This window comes from Glandiceps talaboti, chromosome 4 (genome assembly GCF_964340395.1).
Source record: "Glandiceps talaboti chromosome 4, keGlaTala1.1, whole genome shotgun sequence".
NCBI classification, from domain to species: Eukaryota; Metazoa; Hemichordata; class Enteropneusta; family Spengelidae; genus Glandiceps; species Glandiceps talaboti.
Genome location: NC_135552.1, coordinates 14,754,850 through 14,775,228, shown reverse-complemented (window position 1 = coordinate 14,775,228; position 20,379 = coordinate 14,754,850). Strand labels below are relative to the sequence as shown.

General features: G+C 36.8%; 2 protein-coding genes across 2 annotated transcripts; one reads left to right on the top strand and one right to left on the bottom strand.

The window, feature by feature from the left end:
* Positions 1-1,929: 1,929 nt before the first annotated feature.
* LOC144434589 (dnaJ homolog subfamily C member 1-like) lies at positions 1,930-12,631 on the bottom strand. Its single transcript, XM_078123060.1, has 9 exons — positions 12,482-12,631; positions 8,941-9,042; positions 7,773-7,819; positions 6,832-7,003; positions 5,768-6,202; positions 5,012-5,131; positions 4,749-4,815; positions 2,424-2,842; positions 1,930-1,998 (listed from the first exon to the last, which is right to left on the bottom strand). Exons 1-9 carry the CDS (start codon positions 12,611-12,613, stop codon positions 1,930-1,932), a joined length of 1,563 nt encoding a protein of 520 aa, XP_077979186.1. The 5' UTR covers positions 12,614-12,631.
* Positions 12,632-12,989: 358 nt separating this feature from the next.
* On the top strand, positions 12,990-19,183 carry LOC144433508 (uncharacterized). Its single transcript, XM_078121816.1, has 5 exons — positions 12,990-13,115; positions 14,204-14,275; positions 15,210-15,539; positions 16,399-16,482; positions 17,234-19,183. The coding sequence occupies exons 2-5, from the start codon at positions 14,209-14,211 to the stop codon at positions 18,850-18,852; spliced, it is 2,100 nt and encodes a 699-aa protein (XP_077977942.1). The 5' UTR covers positions 12,990-13,115; positions 14,204-14,208; the 3' UTR covers positions 18,853-19,183.
* The last annotated feature ends 1,196 nt before the right edge of the window (positions 19,184-20,379 follow it).

Below are 20,379 nucleotides of genomic sequence, written 5' to 3'. Positions count from 1 at the left end.
CTAACAATAGGTGTTTATTTGCTGAATAACTATCCAGTTGCCTATCCAACCATGTTGCTATCTTTACGATAAATGCTATCATTTGGCTGTTGCTATGGGCGTGGTCATGTTGTTAGATATATTTGCATACATTTGTGTATGTTTTTGTTCACTTGTGTATGAATTCCTGATATTGTCTTTGCAATATACGTGATCATTTGGCTGTTGCTATGGGCGTGGTCTTGTTGCTAGGAAAATTTACATACATTTTTTGAATGTTTATTCAATTGTCTATTAAACCCTGTTGTTATCTTTGTGAAATACACCACCGTTTGGCTGTTGCTATGGGCGTGGTCATGGTTACTAGGATATTTGCATACATTTTTTAAATGTTAATTCATCTGTCTTTCTATTCCTGTTGTTATCTTTGCAATATACGTGATTATTTGGCTGTTGTTATGGGCGTGGTCTTGTTGCTATGCAAATTTACATACATTTTTTGGATGTTTATTCAATTATCTATTAAACCCTGTTGTTATCTTTGTGAAATACACCACCGTTTGGCTGTTGCTATGGGCGTGGTCATGGTTGCTAGGGTATTTGCATACATTTTTTGAATGTTTACTCACTTGCTTACCAGATGATGTTGTTATTTGACCAAAATATACTGCCATTTGGTTGTTGCTAAGGGCGTGGTCATGGTCGCTAGGGCCAATTTTGTCAAAATGTTTTTAAGAAAATCTGCAGAATAACAGTTTCAGAAACATCTCGCCAAGTTTCAGACTAATTGACCAAGTACTTTTTGAGATATAAGTTTTTGACCAAAAATGAACATTTTTACACCTAATTTGCATATCACTCATGGAATCATGGTAAGCTTAATATTTCTTCGTCCATACATCCCTAGATACATTCCCATTAAATTTCAGCCCAATCTGCTCAGTAGTTTTAGAATTATAGATTTTTAACCAAAAAGACACATTTTTAGCCCTAATTTGCATATCACTGATGGAATCATCCCATCATGAACAAATCTTACTTTACACCACCTTAAGAATGTTCCCACCAAATTTCGCACCAATCTGCCCAGTAGTTTCTGAGTTAAAGTTTTTTGACCAAAAATCACATTTTTTGACCCAAATCACACACCTGTGATGCGATCATTTTGATTTGAACAATTTCCCAACTAGACACCCAAAGTAATGGACCCACCAAATATCGTGGCAATCGGTTCAGCAGTTTTTGACTTTAAGTTGTTTACACACACACACACACACACACACACATCCACACACACACACAGACAGACAGACAGACGCCGGGCGATCCCTATAGCACTACTGAACAAGTTCAGTTGTGCTAAAAATAACAAATCACAACCTTTAATGCATTATTAAGGTAGAATGTATTTCGAGGACCAATTTCCTCAAAAAATCAAAGTTCTTAAATTCTCTCCAAACTTTGCCATATGAAAGCTTGTTCCTGGCCTTTCTAAAAATAATAAGAGAAATTTGGGGGTTCACCAGCTTGTTTTCAAAAATATTGCCAATCTGTCATTTCCCATAGTAGTTGGCGGCCATATTGGATTCTATAATGGCTTCATTTTGATATCATTTTGACTTCCAGTTTAAAAGGTTGCATGGTGACCCCTCATTTTTATCCTTGATTTGAACTCAGAATGGGTTTAAGTTTTCTTAAAGAGAGTTGTAGAAAAAAATGTAAACGGTTTGTATCCGAAGTGCATTCTATGTTAAATACAATGTATCAACTCTCAGATAGTCACATGGAAGTTTATAAACTCAGTACATGTACATTGGAAAACATAAAAGACTAATATTCTTTATGTGAAGTTGTTTAAATAAAAGACATATTTCAGTAGAATAAACAAACATAGCTATATTTATGACAATAGCACCATAGACAAGTCAACTTGGCAGTTGTAGGATTTTATTAATCTTGACCTTGCTTCTTTCGTCTCACCATCTCAACCAGTTCTTTGTAGCGTGTTATGCATTCTTCCTGTAATACATATACATACAAGTTGTGAGAACCAGTTCTTTGTAAAGTGCCAGTCACTCAACAGACACAGGCACAGACACACAGACAGACAGACACACACACACACACAAACACATAGGCCCAGACATGCATACATGCATACATGCATACATGCATACATACATACATACATACATACATACATAGACACAGACACACTCCCACATACACAGACAGGCAGACAGACAGACACATACACTCATTTATACAGACACACATATACAGACAGTCAGACAGACAGACAGACAGACATAGACAGACAGACAGACATAGACAGACACACACACACACACACACACACACACACACACACACACACACACGCGCGCGCGCGCACACACACACACACACACACACACACACACACACACACACACACTACTTACCTTTGTTTTACCTGGTACACTGGCTGCTATCTTGTCCCATCTTTCAGGTGTACTTTTGGGAAACTTTGACAGAGATACCTCCAATAACTTTTGTTGGTTTTGAGCCCAACCTTTACTGGAATCATCAGTATCTTTATTTTCTTCTTTGCCTTTACTTTCTGAATTTTTGGAGTTGTCACTGGCATCATTTACCGATGTTTTTGAAATGAGAACTGTTCTTTGAGCAGTTCTTTGAGGTTTTTTGTGTCGACGTCTTATTTCTGTATCGCCTTCAGAATTGTCAAAATCTTTAAAATTCACATCTGAGGAATATGGTTTTCTGCTTAAAGATATTTCTTCAACTCTTTTTGAAATGTCCTGATTCTCAACTTGTTTACCAGACTTGCTAAGAATCGGTTCACATACACCTCCTGTTATACCTGATAAAAGAACAATTGAACTTACTTTCAGAATTAATTAAAACTGAGTTAAGTTCAGTTTAACTGTATTCGTTTTTAGATTCCCGACGAATGTCCTTTGTGAGCAGGACCGAAACATATAAATAAAAGGTTTTAAATTCAATCTCATTGGGAGCAAGTGCTTGTCATTTCACATATCAAACTCGTATCTATCTCCTCAAGTTCTGGTCTCCCCACGAAGTGTGCATTCTCTGTAGTTGGACTGATCTTCGTTTTTTCAACAAACTCTTAATTTGAGGTCAGTTTAGATAGGCTGTATGTAGTTCTATGTTAAGACTTACAAAAGTAGCAGTGAATTGTGGTGTAGGACCATGCTTAGTAAAGTTGTCTTCAGAAGTAGATGAAGTGTAAATGTGGTGTGGATTTGTCAAATGAAGCTAAAAGTTTGGTTAGTAGTAGTTTAGGTCCAAACTTACAAAAGTTTGTCTGTATAGTTAGCAGTGGTTTACTGTACCTAGGTCCACACTTATAAAAGTTGGTCTGTATAGTTAGCAGTGGTTTACTATAGCTACATGTAGATTCACACTTATAAACGTTGGTCTGTACAGTTAGCAGTGATTTACTGTACCTAGGTCCACACTTACAAATGTTGGTCTGTATAGTTAGCAGTGGTTTACTATAGCTACATGTAGGTCCACACTTACAAATGTTGGTCTGTATAGTTAGCAGTGGTTTACTATAGCTACATGTAGGTTCACACTTATAAAAGTTGGTCTGTATAGTTAGCAGTGATTTACTATAGCTACATGTAGGTTCACACTTATAAACGTTGGTCTGTACAGTTAGCAGTGATTTACTGTACCTAGGTCCACACTTACAAATGTTGGTCTGTATAGTTAGCAGTGGTTTACTATAGCTACATGTAGGTCCACACTTACAAACATTGGTCTGTATAGTTAGCAGTGGTTTACTATAGCTACATGTACCGTAGGTCCACACTTACAAATGTTGGTCTGTATAGTTAGCAGTGGTTTACTATAGCTACATGTAGGTCCACACTTACAAATGTTGGTCTGTATAGTTAGCAGTGGTTTACTATAGCTACATGTACCGTAGGTCCACACTTACAAATGTTGGTCTGTATAGTTAGCAGTGGTTTACTATAGCTACATGTACCTAGGTCCACACTTACAAATGTTGGTCTGTATAGTTAGCAGTGGTTTACTATAGCTACATGTAGGTTCACACTTATAAAAGTTGGTCTGTATAGTTAGCAGTGATTTACTCTAGCTACATGTAGGTTCACACTTTATAAATGTTGGTCTGTATAGTTAGCAGTGGTTTACTATAGCTAGGTCCACACTTACAAAAGTTGGTCTGTATAATTAGCAGTGGTTTACTATAGCTAGGTCCACACTTACAAAAGTTGGTGTGTATAATTAGCAGTGGTTTACTATAGCTAGGTCCACACTTACAAAAGTTGGTCTGTATAGTTAGCAGTGGTTTACTATAGCTAGGTCCACACTTATAAAAGTTGGTCTGTATAGTTAGCAGTGGTTGACTATAGCTAGGTCCAAACTTATAAAAGTTGGTCTGTATAGTTAGCAGTGGTTGACTATAGCTAGGTCCAAACTTATAAAAGTTGGTCTGTATAGTTAGCAGTGATTTACTGTACCTAGGTTCACACTTATAAAAGTTGGTCTGTATAGTTAGCAGTGATTTACTATAGCTAGGTTCACACTTACAAAAGTTGGTTTGTGTTAGCAAGGTGGATTGTGCCAACAACACATGCATCAGTGGAATGGTATTCCAAAATAAGTTCCAAATACTAAATTAAATGTTCCTGTTCAGCACCATAGATCATTACACTGTATTGGATTTTGGCACTATACAAATTCTTTTGATTGATTGAAATAAAATAGTATACCTTGAGTTGATGCATCTACACTGATAGCATATGTAGAAGACTTGATTTCCTTGGCTTTCTTTGTCACCTGAAAGACAAATTATGAAAAACCCTGTTAATCATGTAATTGATGGGTGTTTTGCTGGAATGGGTTGTGTACAGTCAACACTAGTTTTTGATTTAAGTCAATGATTGTATGGCGTGACTCTGGTCATGTGTGTGAATCCAAACCTAGCTGTAATCTTTTCTAATACTGTGTCACAGAATAAGCAGTTATAACTTACTTCTGGCACTGTTCTTCCAACATCCTCTGCTATCTTCTCCCATCTTGCAGCCGTACCACCAGGATACTTAGCCATACTCTTGGCAAGTAGTGAGATGTCATCATCAGTCCATTCAGAACCCTGTTGTGCAATACATTTGACACTGTCAGTGATTCAGCACATATTATACATTCTACGTTTAAGCATTACGTACAAATGCATTCTACTCTGTCTTTTATATTTCAGTCTGCACATGGGGTTAAAGGGGAATACCACTCCAGGAAATACAGATATTTTCATAAACTTTGGATTCTGGAGAGTCATTTCATGATTTCACATCACAAACATTTCATGCAATTACCACAAAACTTTATTTCACCTTCATTGTTCAATGTTGCCTCATGGGACTTAGCAGACATACATATGTAATAGATGAACACTGAATATTCATGGATATTTATCTGAATGTAATAAGCACTGAGGAGCCATTAGACCACTATGAGGACAATGATGATGAAAAGAGAGTTTCAATTTGTCATTTCTTGGTAATATTGAAGTGATGTGAAATATGAAACAACCTTCCAAAACTAAAAGATTATGAAAACACCATTATTGCCTGGAGCATGCACTCCCCTTTAACTACCACGTGCCAAAAAAACTACCATTTTTGCATTCCAAATTTAACATTTTTTTGTAGTTTTAAACATTTTCTGACACTAAACTCTACCAGTGCCCAGAGCTAAACCCTACCACCTAACTCCAAATATTACACCATACCTTTTGAGCTTTGCATATATCTCCAGCACCTCCTCCAGGATTTGGTGTTGCATTTACTGTTGCAGTGTAAGACACAGTGGGTGCTGATGACTCACTCATTTTATATTCCACTTTTTCAAACTGATCTTTTAGACTTTTTCTCGGTCTTTGAATTATTTCTTCTTCATCTGTGTCTGACCCTTCTTCTTTTTCCTTACTTTTCAAAGACTGTAGTGATGTTTTCAACTGTAAAAAACTCCCGGGAGCTGCCACAACTGCAGCAACCAAAAATTGGTATATTTTAAATGGAAATAAATTTGTAATTTGTGGTTTAGGGATTGCATTCATTTCTTCCAAGTATTCATCGTCTTGATTTTCACTTTCAGTATTTTTTGACGCTTGCTTCGAATCTTTCTTCTTTTTCTTGTGTTTCTTCTTTTTCGACAAAACTTCTTCCTACAAAGAAATTGGTAACAGTTACTAAAATTCTGAAAAATAGTTTTATCAATTTCACACAGCTGCAAATGCAAGAACGTTTCATAGGCATATAACATGTACAAGCAGTTACATGTACTGTAATTCATTTATGAATAAAATGATGCATTAAAAGGTAACTTGATCACAGCCATGCAATGAATGACCTGACAAGGGGGCTACTTCTTAATACACTTTTTTACAATGTTCATCAATCAGTTGTGTATACACCCAGTGTTGTACATGAAATGTGTGAAATTGACAAAATTATTTACCATGTACAGAGGTATTTATCTAAACAGATACAAACCTCAATACATGGTAAATAACAATACAACATGGACTTGTAGACAGACACGCACATACAGATACACAGACAGACAGACACACAGACAGAGACAGACAGACACACATAGACACAGACACAGACACAGACACGGACAGACACAGACACACACAGACACACAGACACACAGACACACAGACACACAGACACACAGACACACACACACACACACACACACACACACACACACACACACACACACACACACACATAGTACAAACACCTGCAAACCAATGTTACGAAATCAAGTGTATAAGAAACTCACCAAAACTAGTTTTTTCTCTAGATAAATAGACCAAGCCACCAAGTACTGGCCAATTGTTAGAATTACAAGTAAGAATGCTGACAATTCCATCAAGCCCATCTTACGGACTCGTCTGTAGTAAAAGACTGGTTGTCTCCAATCTGGAAGACCATGCTCCAATACCTCATCATATCTGTGTTGACAAAATTAGATTATTTCATAGGTTAACATTTGTTATTTTCCAGCAGGCAATGTTTCAAATCTAGTTTTCTCAAAGAGACACAAGCTGAGTTTCTACAGTTTGAAGCATATTTTTGGCTGAAGCATACTTAGCTAACACTTGCAATTGACTGAACTCCGTTGACAATTTATTGTACATAGTCATACAGAAAATGTCAAAGAACTCCCTCCTATGCAAGCAACTGTTCTCACAATGCCAGAGGACAACTGTAATTTCGTAGAAGACATGCATTGACATTAACATTATCCTAGAATAGTTTAAGCGAGGTTTTATGTAAATATTTTTACCTGAGTCAACTAACTCAGAAATTCAACCTGTGATACTTTGTTTCACATTCATTGTTCTATGACTGTCTTGGCAGTAATCCAGTATTACTTCATAGAAGTCAGTATGCATGCATACGTATTAGACAAACAATAAATATTAATGACTCCTAAGTGATTACTACCTTCTGATAGTCATGAATATTTATTGTTCATCTAATACATATGTATACATGCTAACTCCCATGAGGTACCGCTGGATCACAGCCAGGAAAAAGAGTCTAAAACAAATTTCTATTTGGTGTTTCTTGGCAACTGCACAAAATTTATGTGACGCTAAATCATGAAATGACTCCAGAACCCAAAGTTTATGAAAATATTTGTGGCGTGCTGTGGTGTTCCTCTTTAAAGTCTTGAACGCTCTGTAGGTGGTGCAAGATAAAGATAAAGTAACTTACCTTTTTCTTTTATTTTCATCTTTTAACACCTCAGCTACAGATACAAGCTGTGAATATATTTATATATATTAAAACATGATTTTTAGAGCTCCCAAACCTTGAATATATTTCCATCATATGGTCTCCAAAGTTTTGTTTTTTTTAAATTATCTGATAAACAAAATTGAAAATGTCTAGCATAAATGTATCCACATTAAATGAGTACCAAACAGTTTGAGTCTTCTAGTTTCAACACCTCGGCTGGCTTTTTCAAATAAATAAATTTACCCAAATTTCTTTGTTTTTCACGTAAGAAATGGAATACAGTGGATCCTGTAAATAAGTCAAGAAGTTGTGCCTTTGTCACTTAAGGTTTTGGCTAAGTCACAGGAGTCACTTTGGCTCCTGTTTTTTTCTATTGTTTTCCTATTGTTCTCTACTACTCTCTACTGTTCTCTACTGTTCTCTACTGCTCTCTACTATTCTCTAGTGTTCTCTACTTACTGCTCTCTACTGCACTGTTGAAAAGTAAACCCTTGACAGTTGTTTATTTTAAATGATCAATTTTACAGAATTATGTATTACTAAATATTTCAACCTCCCACCACTTCAGAGTCACTGCAAGGCAGTCGATCTTTCTTCCCTACATATATGTGTTCACTCAGAAGTTAATTCAGCACATCTCATAAAAGAATAACTTTTCACACGAACACCTTTAGACAACCAGATCTCGTTTTAATGTCAGGAAATCTTTTTTTCCCCCCAGAGAGCAATGTCTTTCTATGACCTCATACCATTTGACCATGATGATAACATTTACATTTCAGATACAAGATCATCCTTAATTTGGACAATCAATGAAATTATAGTCACGGTGGTAATTGCAGCTACTTCAGCCCCAACAAGTAGAACATGAAAAATAAGACATCTTACAGAATAGAAATACTAGTAAATATGTCAAAATTTCCAGCTACTAATTAGGCACAAAGTATAGTAAGCTACTCACTAAAGCACAAAGTGAGCTGAACTAAGGTACAAAGTTCAGCTACAAGCCAGAAAGTGAATCTTAAGTATCAGCTATGATAAATCAATGGCAAGGTACATGTACTTCTCTGAATAAGTTCCAGCTACAAAAAGTACAAAGTGAGTCTGAAGTGGTAACACTAAAATCAATGACTATCTGACATACTTGTCTGAATTTTTCCTCTGCATCTTCCTCTTTGTTCTTATCTGGATGAAACTGTAGGGTTAGTTTTCTGTATGCCCGTCTGATGTCTGCCTGAGATGCTGACTGGAAAAAATAAGAAAGAAAGAACTTCAAGAAGTAAGTTGACAGTAACAAAGACAATGTTCATTCTCTTCATATTATCAATGTCTGCTGTTTGGGGAACACCGTACTTGGAAAGGAAATCATTTTGGTTCTGGAGAGCCATTTCATGATATTACCTCACATGAATTTTGCACAATTGCCAAGAAACATGATTCACATTCACTGTTCAGTGACTATCTTAGCAATGATCCAGCATTGCCTTATGGGAGTTAGCCTACATGTATATATATTAGATGAACAATAATCTATTTATGACTCTGAAGTGCTTAGTACCTTCAGCTAAAGTCTGAATGCCAGTGTTCATCTAATATACTAGTCCTGCTTGCATACGGAGTAATCCAGGACTCGATTCTGACAATTGTCCAAGTCAGTAATATAGACTCGTGCACCGTCTGTAAGCAGGACTACTAGTACTAATATACATATGTATGTTTCCTAACTCCCATGAGGCAATGCTAGAATGTGTGCAATCTATATCAAGTTTACCCATACAGTTCTATGTAATACAATGTATAAGTAGTGAATGCTGCTACATATTCTTGGTATCATTAATCAAACACAGAGCAGACACTTTTTGAAGTAGTGATTGTACGCCACGATCAAACCTTGTCAAGTCTCACCATGGACACCGTCTAGACTAAATTCATGGATGTCTCATTAAGGGTGAGGTTTTTTTTTTTTTTGTTTCTCATCTCCAATGGAATAGTCAGGCGGGTCGGGCGGGCGAAATAAAAAAAAAAGGGGGGGCAAGAAAAAAAAATGTATTTTTTCAGTTCTATTCTCTGTCCTTTCTGTCCTGTTAGTCTCTATACAACTTCATTTCTCTTCTCTATTAAATACTTATCATCCTGATGGGTGTATATCTGTAGCCATGAACTATTGTGTGATTTTATCAGGAGTACTAATACATTCGTCCTATTAATCAAAGTGGCATTGCCATCGCTAACAATGTTTTCAAGTTATCCAATTTGAACTTTAGTATGTAACTTTTTGAAACACTTACGCGTGATTGTCATCAGTGTGCTAGATGAATTTTCATTTATATAAACCATTACTTCTATGAAACATTTTTCTTCAGTGTGAACTTGTCAAAATAATCCACCAGATAACATGTAAACATTTCTGAGAACTCAAAACCCCTTCTGGGATTTACTGTTTAAAAGTAATTAAAAGCAATAATGTAAACATCGGAATGTCTTCAAAGGTCATGCATGTCATGGGTCATGAAACGCTATGGAGTCGGTCATTTCCCTGATAATACAACTGATTTAAAGCTAAAAACTGGTCAAGAAATTAGGAATGCAGTATGACTTTTACCAATTTTAAGCATAATTTTGAAAATGATGGAAATATTCTGAGCTATTATTACATTGCAGCAAAATGTACCGCATGACAGTATTAATTTTGAGCCCTGTCCCTCATCAAACCTCAACCGCTTCTGCCATGATAAAAGACACATGCTGCTCTGACGTAACAAAGGGGTTGGGTGGGTGAGAGGGGGGGGTTAGACGGCGGTGTTCTGCCAAGGTTTCCAACAAGTGGGGACACAGACCCCTTGGTTCCAAAAAGTGGTGTCATTTGACACGGAGTCTGAGATATTCCATTACGTATAGACCATTACCTAACTACATACAAAAATTCCATTCATAATAACAGTTCCCAGTAAGCTAAATTTTGAAAATTGTGTACTACACATTACACCTTAGAAAAAGAAGGCAATTAAGATTATGTAATTTTAAGTGTTATATATATATATATATATATATATATATATATATATATATATATATATATATATATATATATATATATATATATATATATATATATATATATATATATGAATGATATATTGTTTAGAAAGATTGGACAGCCAGGTAGTCACAAATTTTAATCTGAATATCAATGAATAGCAGTGCTAAAATTTATAATTCCTTTTTTTCAGACAAGGACAATGAACAACTTCAAAATAAGTCACAGTGAACATATGATTGAATAAATCCTAAACTTGTAACCACTTGTTTCATTTTTAAAATTGTTAGTACACTGCTGTGTTTATCATTCCCTCTTCAAATTCATGACATTTTGAAGAAAAAAAATCCCTGACTTTAAAAAATACCAAATGTGAACGAAAAACTTACAAATAATTGTCAAACAAATTTTAAAATAATTTATTTTTTATTAATTAACCGTTACTGGCTGTGTATCATGATTTGGTCCTGCTATATCAAATGACAGCATAGTTACAGACATCAAAATTACGTACCGTAAACTTGCAATGATATGGAAAGCTGACATATTAGGTGTCCTTGAAACCCAGAACTTGAATCTTTAACTAAAACTGTCAACAAAGTCAAAGTTGGGATGCTCTGTAAATATTACATTAATTTTTTTCTGATTTGCACAACAAGTTCGTTCTTCATGTCTGACCGGGCGCACATGCATCGGCCGTCTATAGTGGCCATGCCAGTGATTACGCATTGATTCAGTGCCCAACATTCACATGTGTCACTAGCACTGTCAACATCATGCAACACGATCCCCTAACACAGCCTTTTCGGAATCAAAATACAAATGTACTCATTTAATTTAACCCATCAACAAATGAAAATCACAACCTGTCCCATAAATTTGGTTCACGAAGGCTTCTGAGCTGTGGCATGGCAGATAGATGTTCCGGTAGCAAGTTCAGTGTTTCGCACACGTCAGTGATTAGGTCAGAGGTCACGACAGTGACAGTAGACAAAACATGTGACGAGAGATGTCCATTTCGACGTCTCATCTAATCCCTCTAATCTTTTTGTGGCATTTTTTATGTTAACAATAGAACTGCGCGTTGTCACTGTATCTTATATGATGTCAACAAAACTTCCCCTTGCGCAGTCAGTATACTTCTTGTGGGATTCACGTCGAGTCAGAGCCTGGCCTGGTCCGGCCGTGGACTTAGATAATTTTGATGTCTGCCGTAAAATGAATGCGCCAAAGCGACTCAAGGTGGGAAAATTATTGCTTCATTTGTAATTTTAGGAGACCAATGTCGCAAGGTCGTGGCCTCGGCAGAACTGGCCTAAGACGCCATGGGGAACCTTACAATTTTGCTGTGCTCAGGGGTCGGTCGGAAATAAAAAAACTTTTTTTTTTCTGATGTCGGAGCTGCAAATTAGGGTCGGTCGGGAGATGAGAAACAGAAAAATAAAAAGGGCCGCCCTAATATATCCATGGCTGCAGTGTGCTGGGGTTATCGCAGTTACGTTTATGCAATAACAATGGAAGAGCAAAATTGATGAACTACACTACATGTACAACACAGCTGGATCCAGTTTCATCACACTCGTGACACCGCCACTTTTGCCACGCAGTCACACGAAAGAAGAAGCTGGTACTTGTAATTTCCACTTACCGAATCAAGACCCAGTACTTCGTAGAAATTCCTTTGGACCTCCTCCACTAAATCGAATAGTTCCAGCTCCTCGCTGTCCCATGCTGACGTAAAAACTGACAAATACAACAAAATAAATAAAGACAGCCACATGCTTTGTTAAATAGACAATGGTTAGATGATGGAGAGTGACAATAATACAATCATATAGCATATGTGTGTTGTGACCTCAAGTTATGTTCGTTTGTCTGTGTTGCAATATCTCCAGACTGGGCGACTCTATTCTTCATTAGGTACGTCCGCATTTCGAACAACCTTTCGAATTACTTTTCAGAGATATAAAACTAATTTTAGATAATATTCTAGATATTAAAGTATTTTCACATATAATGTTAACCAGTCAATGTCATTTATGTGGAAATTACGGATTTACTATGTCGATCTAAACGAATTCGAACCCCCTTTTATTGCAATACATTGATTCATATCGACGAATATTGAAAACGAGGTTGGGGAAATACCCGAAGCAAGCAGTGGAAACTGACCGATTTATTGCTTGTCGCAGCTTTCACACGGATATACTTGTGGTCGAGGGCAAAGTTACATATAAGAACTTGTTTCGCCTTTGACGAATGTTCTTGCAGCTGCTAAAGAGGTAAACAAGTAACTGAAAGAATTTGCAGTCTAAAATATCAGTGGCATGAAGCTGAGTTCAATGAGCTTGAGAGGGGTATATGGGATGATTGATGTTGGCACCGTCCGAAAACCGGGTCATATTTATGTATTCTTCACCATCGAGTTTTATCGACATATACAAAAAAAAAATTGTGGACATATGCAGGTGATAAAGTGAATCATTGACACTAGCTATTCGATAAAAAGGTCGAATAGTAGATTTAGGAAAAGAGTTTTATTTTCAACTCCCCAAAGTCAATATTTGTGGTTCAAAGATCTCAACCAAACTCTAGACTCTGGGGGCGGAAGTTTGATAGAACATCCGAACCACTGTAACCCAGCACTATAAACACAATTTTTTTATCATTTGCCTATAAATATCTACAAGTCATTATCCTCACTCCGACGTAGTATTCAAACACCAGTCAAAATACAATATTATATTTTTACCAATGATAATTTCATTCAGTAAATTTTGCATTCAATTGATTTGAATATAGCTATGGGCATTGCTACGTCACCAAGTACGGAGAAATTATGAGGAAATTACATGTAAGCATTGGGAAAATGAATAGTCACATTTTAATTGCATTATGCAGAGAGTCTGTACAGTTCAGTTTTAATCTACTTTCATTTTCTACTTTTATATGGGATCATTTTTCAAAAAATATATGACTCAAAATAGTGTACAGTCTTTTTTTCAGTCTTGCATTAACTTTGGACAGTGACCTGTTTCAAGGAAATTATGTCCACAGGGATATACAATGAATATTTGTATCTGATTTTCAGTAAACTTTCCAATAGCATCATCAGAATATAAAGTGAATGAAACATTTTTTTTTTTTTTTTTAAACATGGTCATGTCATTGGAAATACCAAACTTCCAAATTTCCAGGAAACATTTGACTTGAAATTGGTGAAAGACAGTAAATTGGAAATACTTTGTTCTTGATTTAGACATGTGTCAGATTTATATAGGTATAAAGATGTATGTAATTCTGAAATAATACAGACACAAACTGAAGGATCTGAGATTGCTGACTTTTGTATAATTGTTGCACAATACAGATTGAATGGCAGGAAATGTGAGAGAAAATGGCTGGGACACCATTACTGATGAGAGTAGACCACCAGGTTCAGGTACGTAACTCAGACTAAGACACTTTACAATTCGAATCATCTACATTGTATACAGCAGACACAGCGATGAGGGAGGGATGACCCATATCCATGGTGTTGTGCCTCAGTCTGTCCATCCCGCTGTCTATGGACAGCCCTATCAGGAACAACCATGAGGTGAATAACACATGGCCATGTTGTGTCCACCCATAGACCCTCCACCCATAGACAGAGGGGTGGACACACCATGGCCATGTGTTATTCACCTATGGTCTATGGTCCACCCCTCTGTCTATGGACAGCCCAATCAGGAACAACCATGAGGTGAATAACACATGGCCATGGTGTGTCCACCCCTCTGTCTATGGACAGCCCAATCAGGAACAACCATGAGGTGAATAACACATGGCCATGGTGTGTCCACCCTCTGTCTATGGCCAGCCCTATCAGGAACAACCATGAGGTGAATAACACATGGCCATGGTGTGTCCACCCCTCTGTCTATGGACAAGCTCTATCAGGAACAACCATGAGGTGAATAACACATGGCCATGGTGTGTCCACCCCTCTGTCTATGGACAAGCCCTATCAGGAACAACCATGAGGTGAATAACACATGGCCATGGTGCACTGTGTCCACCCCTCTGTCTATGGACAAGTCCCATTGCTGACATCTAACACTCAATACTAACCAAATCTGGTACAAATGCTAAATAAATGAGAGTACATATGTAGGTCTCTTTATTTTGTCACCTGTCCCACCGTGAAGTGGCAAGGTTGGGACAGGAGCTCAGATAGATGGAAAATATTGTGTGAACAAATACATAAAGTTTGCCAGAAAAAATTTGGTAATGTATCAGTGTGTATGTTACATTACTTATATTGTCTAAAGTTAGATTGAAACCACTGTAAAGAATACTAAACCTTTCATTCACATTTATTCCTCTGTATTCAGCTCGGCTGTCAATTACTCATACTGGTGGGTATGATATAGTAAAACTACAAGAGGAAATAGACAACCTACAGGATGCAAACAAACCGCTGTATGTTGATGAAAAGGAAGAACACTTCTATGAAGTTGTACAAATTGATAAAGACTGGGTACACATTAGTGTGGATGGAAAACATGCAGCGCAAAGATTTCTTGAGGACTGTCAAAATGGTACAGTGTCAGTATATCTTGCCAAAAGGTTAAAGGTCAGTCAGGGGATAACCATTGAACCTGTGGTAGCTGATTTTGAACAGATATGTGAAGAGAAAGGAGAGCTTGACAGTGATGACGAGGGTATGTATCTTTTGTTGAGTTCTCTTCATATCCGTGATAGTGTATCCTTGTGTCATGTATACTTTAACTTGACATGATTTGTGTTTGAACAGAAGTACAATACAGAAAACGCAAAGAATATCTACACTGTGTGGACAGATAAGTTGAAAACTCTGTTCTATTCAATCCTGTTTTGCCCAACTAGCAATTAGTACTTATTTATTTATTTATTTATTTAAAGACCAACGGGAGCAAGTCCCATTTACAGGCTGTCACTCCTACAAATGAAAAACTAGAGAAAAAGAAAAAAAAACAATACAAAAACATACAAACATGTCAAACAAACAAAACTAACAAAATACACATAAAAACACATTACAAGGCAAATATATAAAATCAATCTTGCCAGGTGGACCTGAGATGACAAAATTGCGTTTTTTAAATTTTTCAGAGATAAATTAGAGTCAATAATCGAAATTACTACAACAAAGATCATTATAAGTTGTCGTACACCTCTGAATGGCACAGTGTTTATTTATGTACAAGCAAATACACCCTTGGAAGATACAGTATCGATAATATTCATCTGTGGCCCCTTACAACTGTGGCCCCGAGTTAAATTGCAAGGCTGAGCAGCTTTGCCAGCACACTCCTACAGTATACAAATTAGTCGTGATAAATCAATGCTGTCAGTTATACCAACTCCACTGTTCGTCCATTAATTATCAATTTAGATGATAAATCAACAATTCAAGATTATTTAATGTCTAATATGGGTGGGGAAATTATATTTTTTGTCAGAGACTTGCTTAGATATAAATGAAGTTATATTTACTACGGTGTATGAGTATTGATGCTATGTGTTTGGTTATGTTTTCAGATGCACTGTTCCGGAGTTACGAAGTTGTACCACTTCCACTAGAAACAGACAGTGACTTTGGAGAGGAGTTAATAGAAATATTCGGTATGAATGAATGAATGTCATTGAATAATCTAACAATTTTACAATTGTATTTCTATAATCCCACCATCTTCATTTTTCAATGTGTAACACAGTTAGCTTACAATTGTGTAGTTGTGAAACTGCAACTGGCATCTATTTTAAAAATCGTTTTGTTAGATGTAATGACTTAACCATACTCTTAATATACAAGTTGTGAACAGTATTAAATCACCTGTTGGTAAAGGTATTTGTGTAGCTGTACACATAATATCATTCTGGTACAATAAATCAAATCAAACTGATTTTTGGGTCCACACGTCATATTTGGGTTACCTAAGTTATGACCATTTTGCATAGAAGGATCACAAGAGGGCATCCAAAATTTTGCAAAGTGAGGGCTAAAATTTTTGGTCATGGCTGCTGATTTTGTGCACAAAAGCCATGAACAAACAGTGTGCCAAAAGAGCACTGTATGTTCTTAAAATATCATAACAGTAGTGGTTAGGCTAGGTTTGATAACTGGTTGTTGTTAATAAACACTGCAGTGAGAACAGCATTGAAAACGAGTGGCAGCTTTACTTCTTCTGTCTTTATGCTATGATACTCAACCCTTCTTGCCTCAAAGCAGCTTGTGAACAGCACCCCTAGTGGCTAAACTATGAAATCTTTTATCTATCTGATAATTGCAATATGGCATATTGACTGGCCATACAACTCTGCTCGAGTTCAACATTTGCCAGAATTGTTATAATTTTGTTTTTCACCTTTGCAGAACATGATATATTCGTAAGTGGTTCTATTGAAGATCGGCTGTATGAAGCATTGGATAAAGGTGCTACTGAAAGTGCTATTACTGAACTGGCAAAGAAAGCTAATCTATATACCATGAAAGATGGAATGACTTTGTTACATGTTGCAGCCTGTCACAATCGTTCTTTCATTTGTATACTACTATACGCATTTACGGATTTTGCTAGAATTCAGTGCAAACAGGTGATGGACAGGGGAAATGAACACTGTGGTCTTACAGCTGGTGATATTGCATGTAAACTCAGACACGACAGCTTCTTGAGGGAACTCAAAGATGTTCAAAAAGTTGAGGGCAGTTTCGATGAAATCCATAGAGCAGCAAGAGTTGGGGATGTCGTGAAGATCAGAGACTTAGTTAAGAATGGGGCTGATGTTAATGCAATAGCCAAGGAACTCCAGATAACACCTCTGTACATGGCTTGCGGTGCTGGCCGACTTGAGGCAGTGAAAGTCCTTCTAGAACTGGGTGCTGATGTGATGATGCGAAGTGGAGATCACGGCGGAACATGCTTGCATAGGGCATCAGAGTGGGGACATTATAACATTGTACGATACCTGATCAATGAAAGATGTTTCGATGACATTAACATTAAGAATATCAAATATGAACATACAGCCCTGCACAGATCAGTTGTAGGAGCTAGCCCTGATCTGATGGAATTCCTGCTAAATAAAGGTGCTGCGATTGATACTGAATCTAAGAATGGAGTGACACCACTACACTATGCTGTATCCTGTAGTGAGTTTGAATGTGTAGCTGTACTCCTATCCAGAGGTGCTGATGCGCTCAGAAACTACAAGAACAACTACAATATTATTCACCATGCTGTACAGAAGAGTAACCTCAAAATATTCCGTCTCCTGGTGAAGCACATATCTGAGAAAATAGGCCAAGATGTACTGAAAAGACTGACCAATGCGACAGCCGACTTGAGTTCATCAGATTACATGTATCTAGTAAGAGGAACCGATCGCGGTAAACGTGCATGGCACTATGTTCAAGTTGATAGAATGAAGTACCCACTTTTCATGAAGAATACAAACGGTGGTTCACTAGATGTAGTCGAATATGGAAATGTGGTGAAATCGGGATGGGGAGAAGAACCACCAACGAGCGTAAGGGAAGAGATAACGTCAGGTACTGCACAGGAAAACGGTGTACTAAACAGTGTTGGCAATACCCATGCTCTTCATCTAGCTGCCAGAGATGGCAGTGTTGATGTCATTGATGAATTAATGAAGTGTTGCAGCAATATCAACGTAACTGATGAACACCTGTGGACGCCAATACACTTTGCGGCTGCACATGGTAAATTAGAAGCTGTGTTGAAACTCGTAGAATTGGACAGCGAAACTAATGCCTGTGACAAGGATGGCTGTAGACCACTCTACTATGCTATACTCAATGAACAGAAGCCAATCATAGGAGTTCTACAACAGCTGTCCAGACAAACTAAGGGAGTAACGTACAAGACAGAAGAGATGGAACTTATCAGGCAAAAAGCTGAAGGAGAAGCACCAGTGCATGACAAAGAATACTGTAAGTCTCTCTATAGCTTTGGTGATTCGGAGAAACAATGATAAGGGTGGGCAGACCTCAGATGTTATCGTGGAGTATTTGCAATGGAGTCAGTCCTTTAATATTACCTACAAGAAAGTGTGATATTGTGGCTTGTGCATATAACTACAATGTAGTCCATCACTGGACGTTGGCACACATGTTAGAATGAAGGTAATGAGATTCATTAGATGAGTATATGAAGTGTTTGATATGAAAGTTTAAAAGGGAAGTATACCTTGTGATTTTGTTATGCTAAATGTAAAAAGTTGGATGTTAAATGAGATATAATGCAGTGGTTTCATTCACTTTCACTTTTCGGTATGGAGTTAGCTTTGAAGTTTGATCTGAACATAGGTGGAAGTAATGTACATTGTATGGGCCATGCTAGGGGACTACTGTAGATGTATTGTTGACTGCCTGTATTGTTATACAATTACTATAGAAAAAAGTTGACAATGCATTTAACTGATGTTGCCAAGCAAGGCTTTACATTCCTCAAAGGAGAACTAACAATTTTACTTGTTTTAGACTTGATACCAGTAGAATTAATGTTTTTAAACACTTTGCCAGTCAAAGATGTATGACAACTTATAATGGTCATTGTTGTAGTATTTCGAATATTGACTTTCATTTATTTCCGAGAAATTGTAAAAATGGAATTTTGCAAGAGTGTCATCTCAAGTCCACCTGGCACGATTTATTTGATATGTTTGCCTTGTAATGTGTTTTCATGTGCATTTTGTTAGTTTTGTTTGACATGTTTTGTATTCTTGTCTTTCTTTAAGTTTTTCATTTTTTAGGAGCCTGTAAATGGGACTTGCTCTCGTTGGTCTTCCTTTAAATAAATAAATAAATAAAATTAAATAAATAAAAAGGTCAGTGCACGGCACTTCCATCTATCTTTGGATCGATGCTAACTCAGTACTGATAAAGGAACATATTTTGAAAGAAGCACATTTTATCTTGTTTGACATCCAGGTTTTTATCAAACAAAGTGAATTCTGAAGGTATCCTTTCCATTTTAAATCAGGAAACTGTATACAACTGCTTACATCAGACCGTGAATGAAGGGAACCTCTTACAAACAGGGAAATTAAACAAATGACTTGGATTAACATCACTTGACACATCATGTTGGAACAGCAGAGACTTGTATTACACACCATGGTTTGATATAAACAGTTTTATGGCCTTGTATGTGTACGTGAAATGCCAGGGGAACTGGATATTTGTTTGAGAACGTGAACTACTATGTAAAGTGACCATAAAACTGTTCTTATCAAATGATGGAATGTAATATAAGTCTCTGTACTTCCAACATCGTGTGCAAAGTGTTATTAATTCAATTCAGTATTTTACTTTACCTGTTTGTAACAGGCTCTGTTTGTTCATGGTCTGATGTCAGCAGTTGTATTTAAATCATGTTGGAAACATTTGGTCTATTTTCTTAACGTCAGTAGTTGTAAGCAATACTCCATAACAGTACACAGAATGTATCTTAAATTTTATAGAAAAGATTTAGTGTGGAACCATTTACATTTGAATGT

Bases quoted from the DNA above. Each gene is read 5' to 3' on its own strand.
- LOC144434589 (XM_078123060.1), bottom strand. From the start codon at position 12,613: ATGTGGCTGTCTTTATTTATTTTGTTGTATTTGTCAGTTTTTACGTCA. The intron at 7,820-8,940 runs GTATGTCAGATA...ATATATTCACAG, and splicing joins CAGAGGAAAAATTCAGACAA to CTTGTATCTGTAGCTGAGGT. The intron at 2,843-4,748 runs GTATACTATTTT...TTCTTTTATCAG, and splicing joins TGTAGATGCATCAACTCAAG to GTATAACAGGAGGTGTATGT.
- LOC144433508 (XM_078121816.1), top strand. From the start codon at position 14,209: ATGGCAGGAAATGTGAGAGAAAATGGCTGGGACACCATTACTGATGAG. The intron at 14,276-15,209 runs GTACGTAACTCA...CTCTGTATTCAG, and splicing joins GAGTAGACCACCAGGTTCAG to CTCGGCTGTCAATTACTCAT. The intron at 15,540-16,398 runs GTATGTATCTTT...TTATGTTTTCAG, and splicing joins GCTTGACAGTGATGACGAGG to ATGCACTGTTCCGGAGTTAC.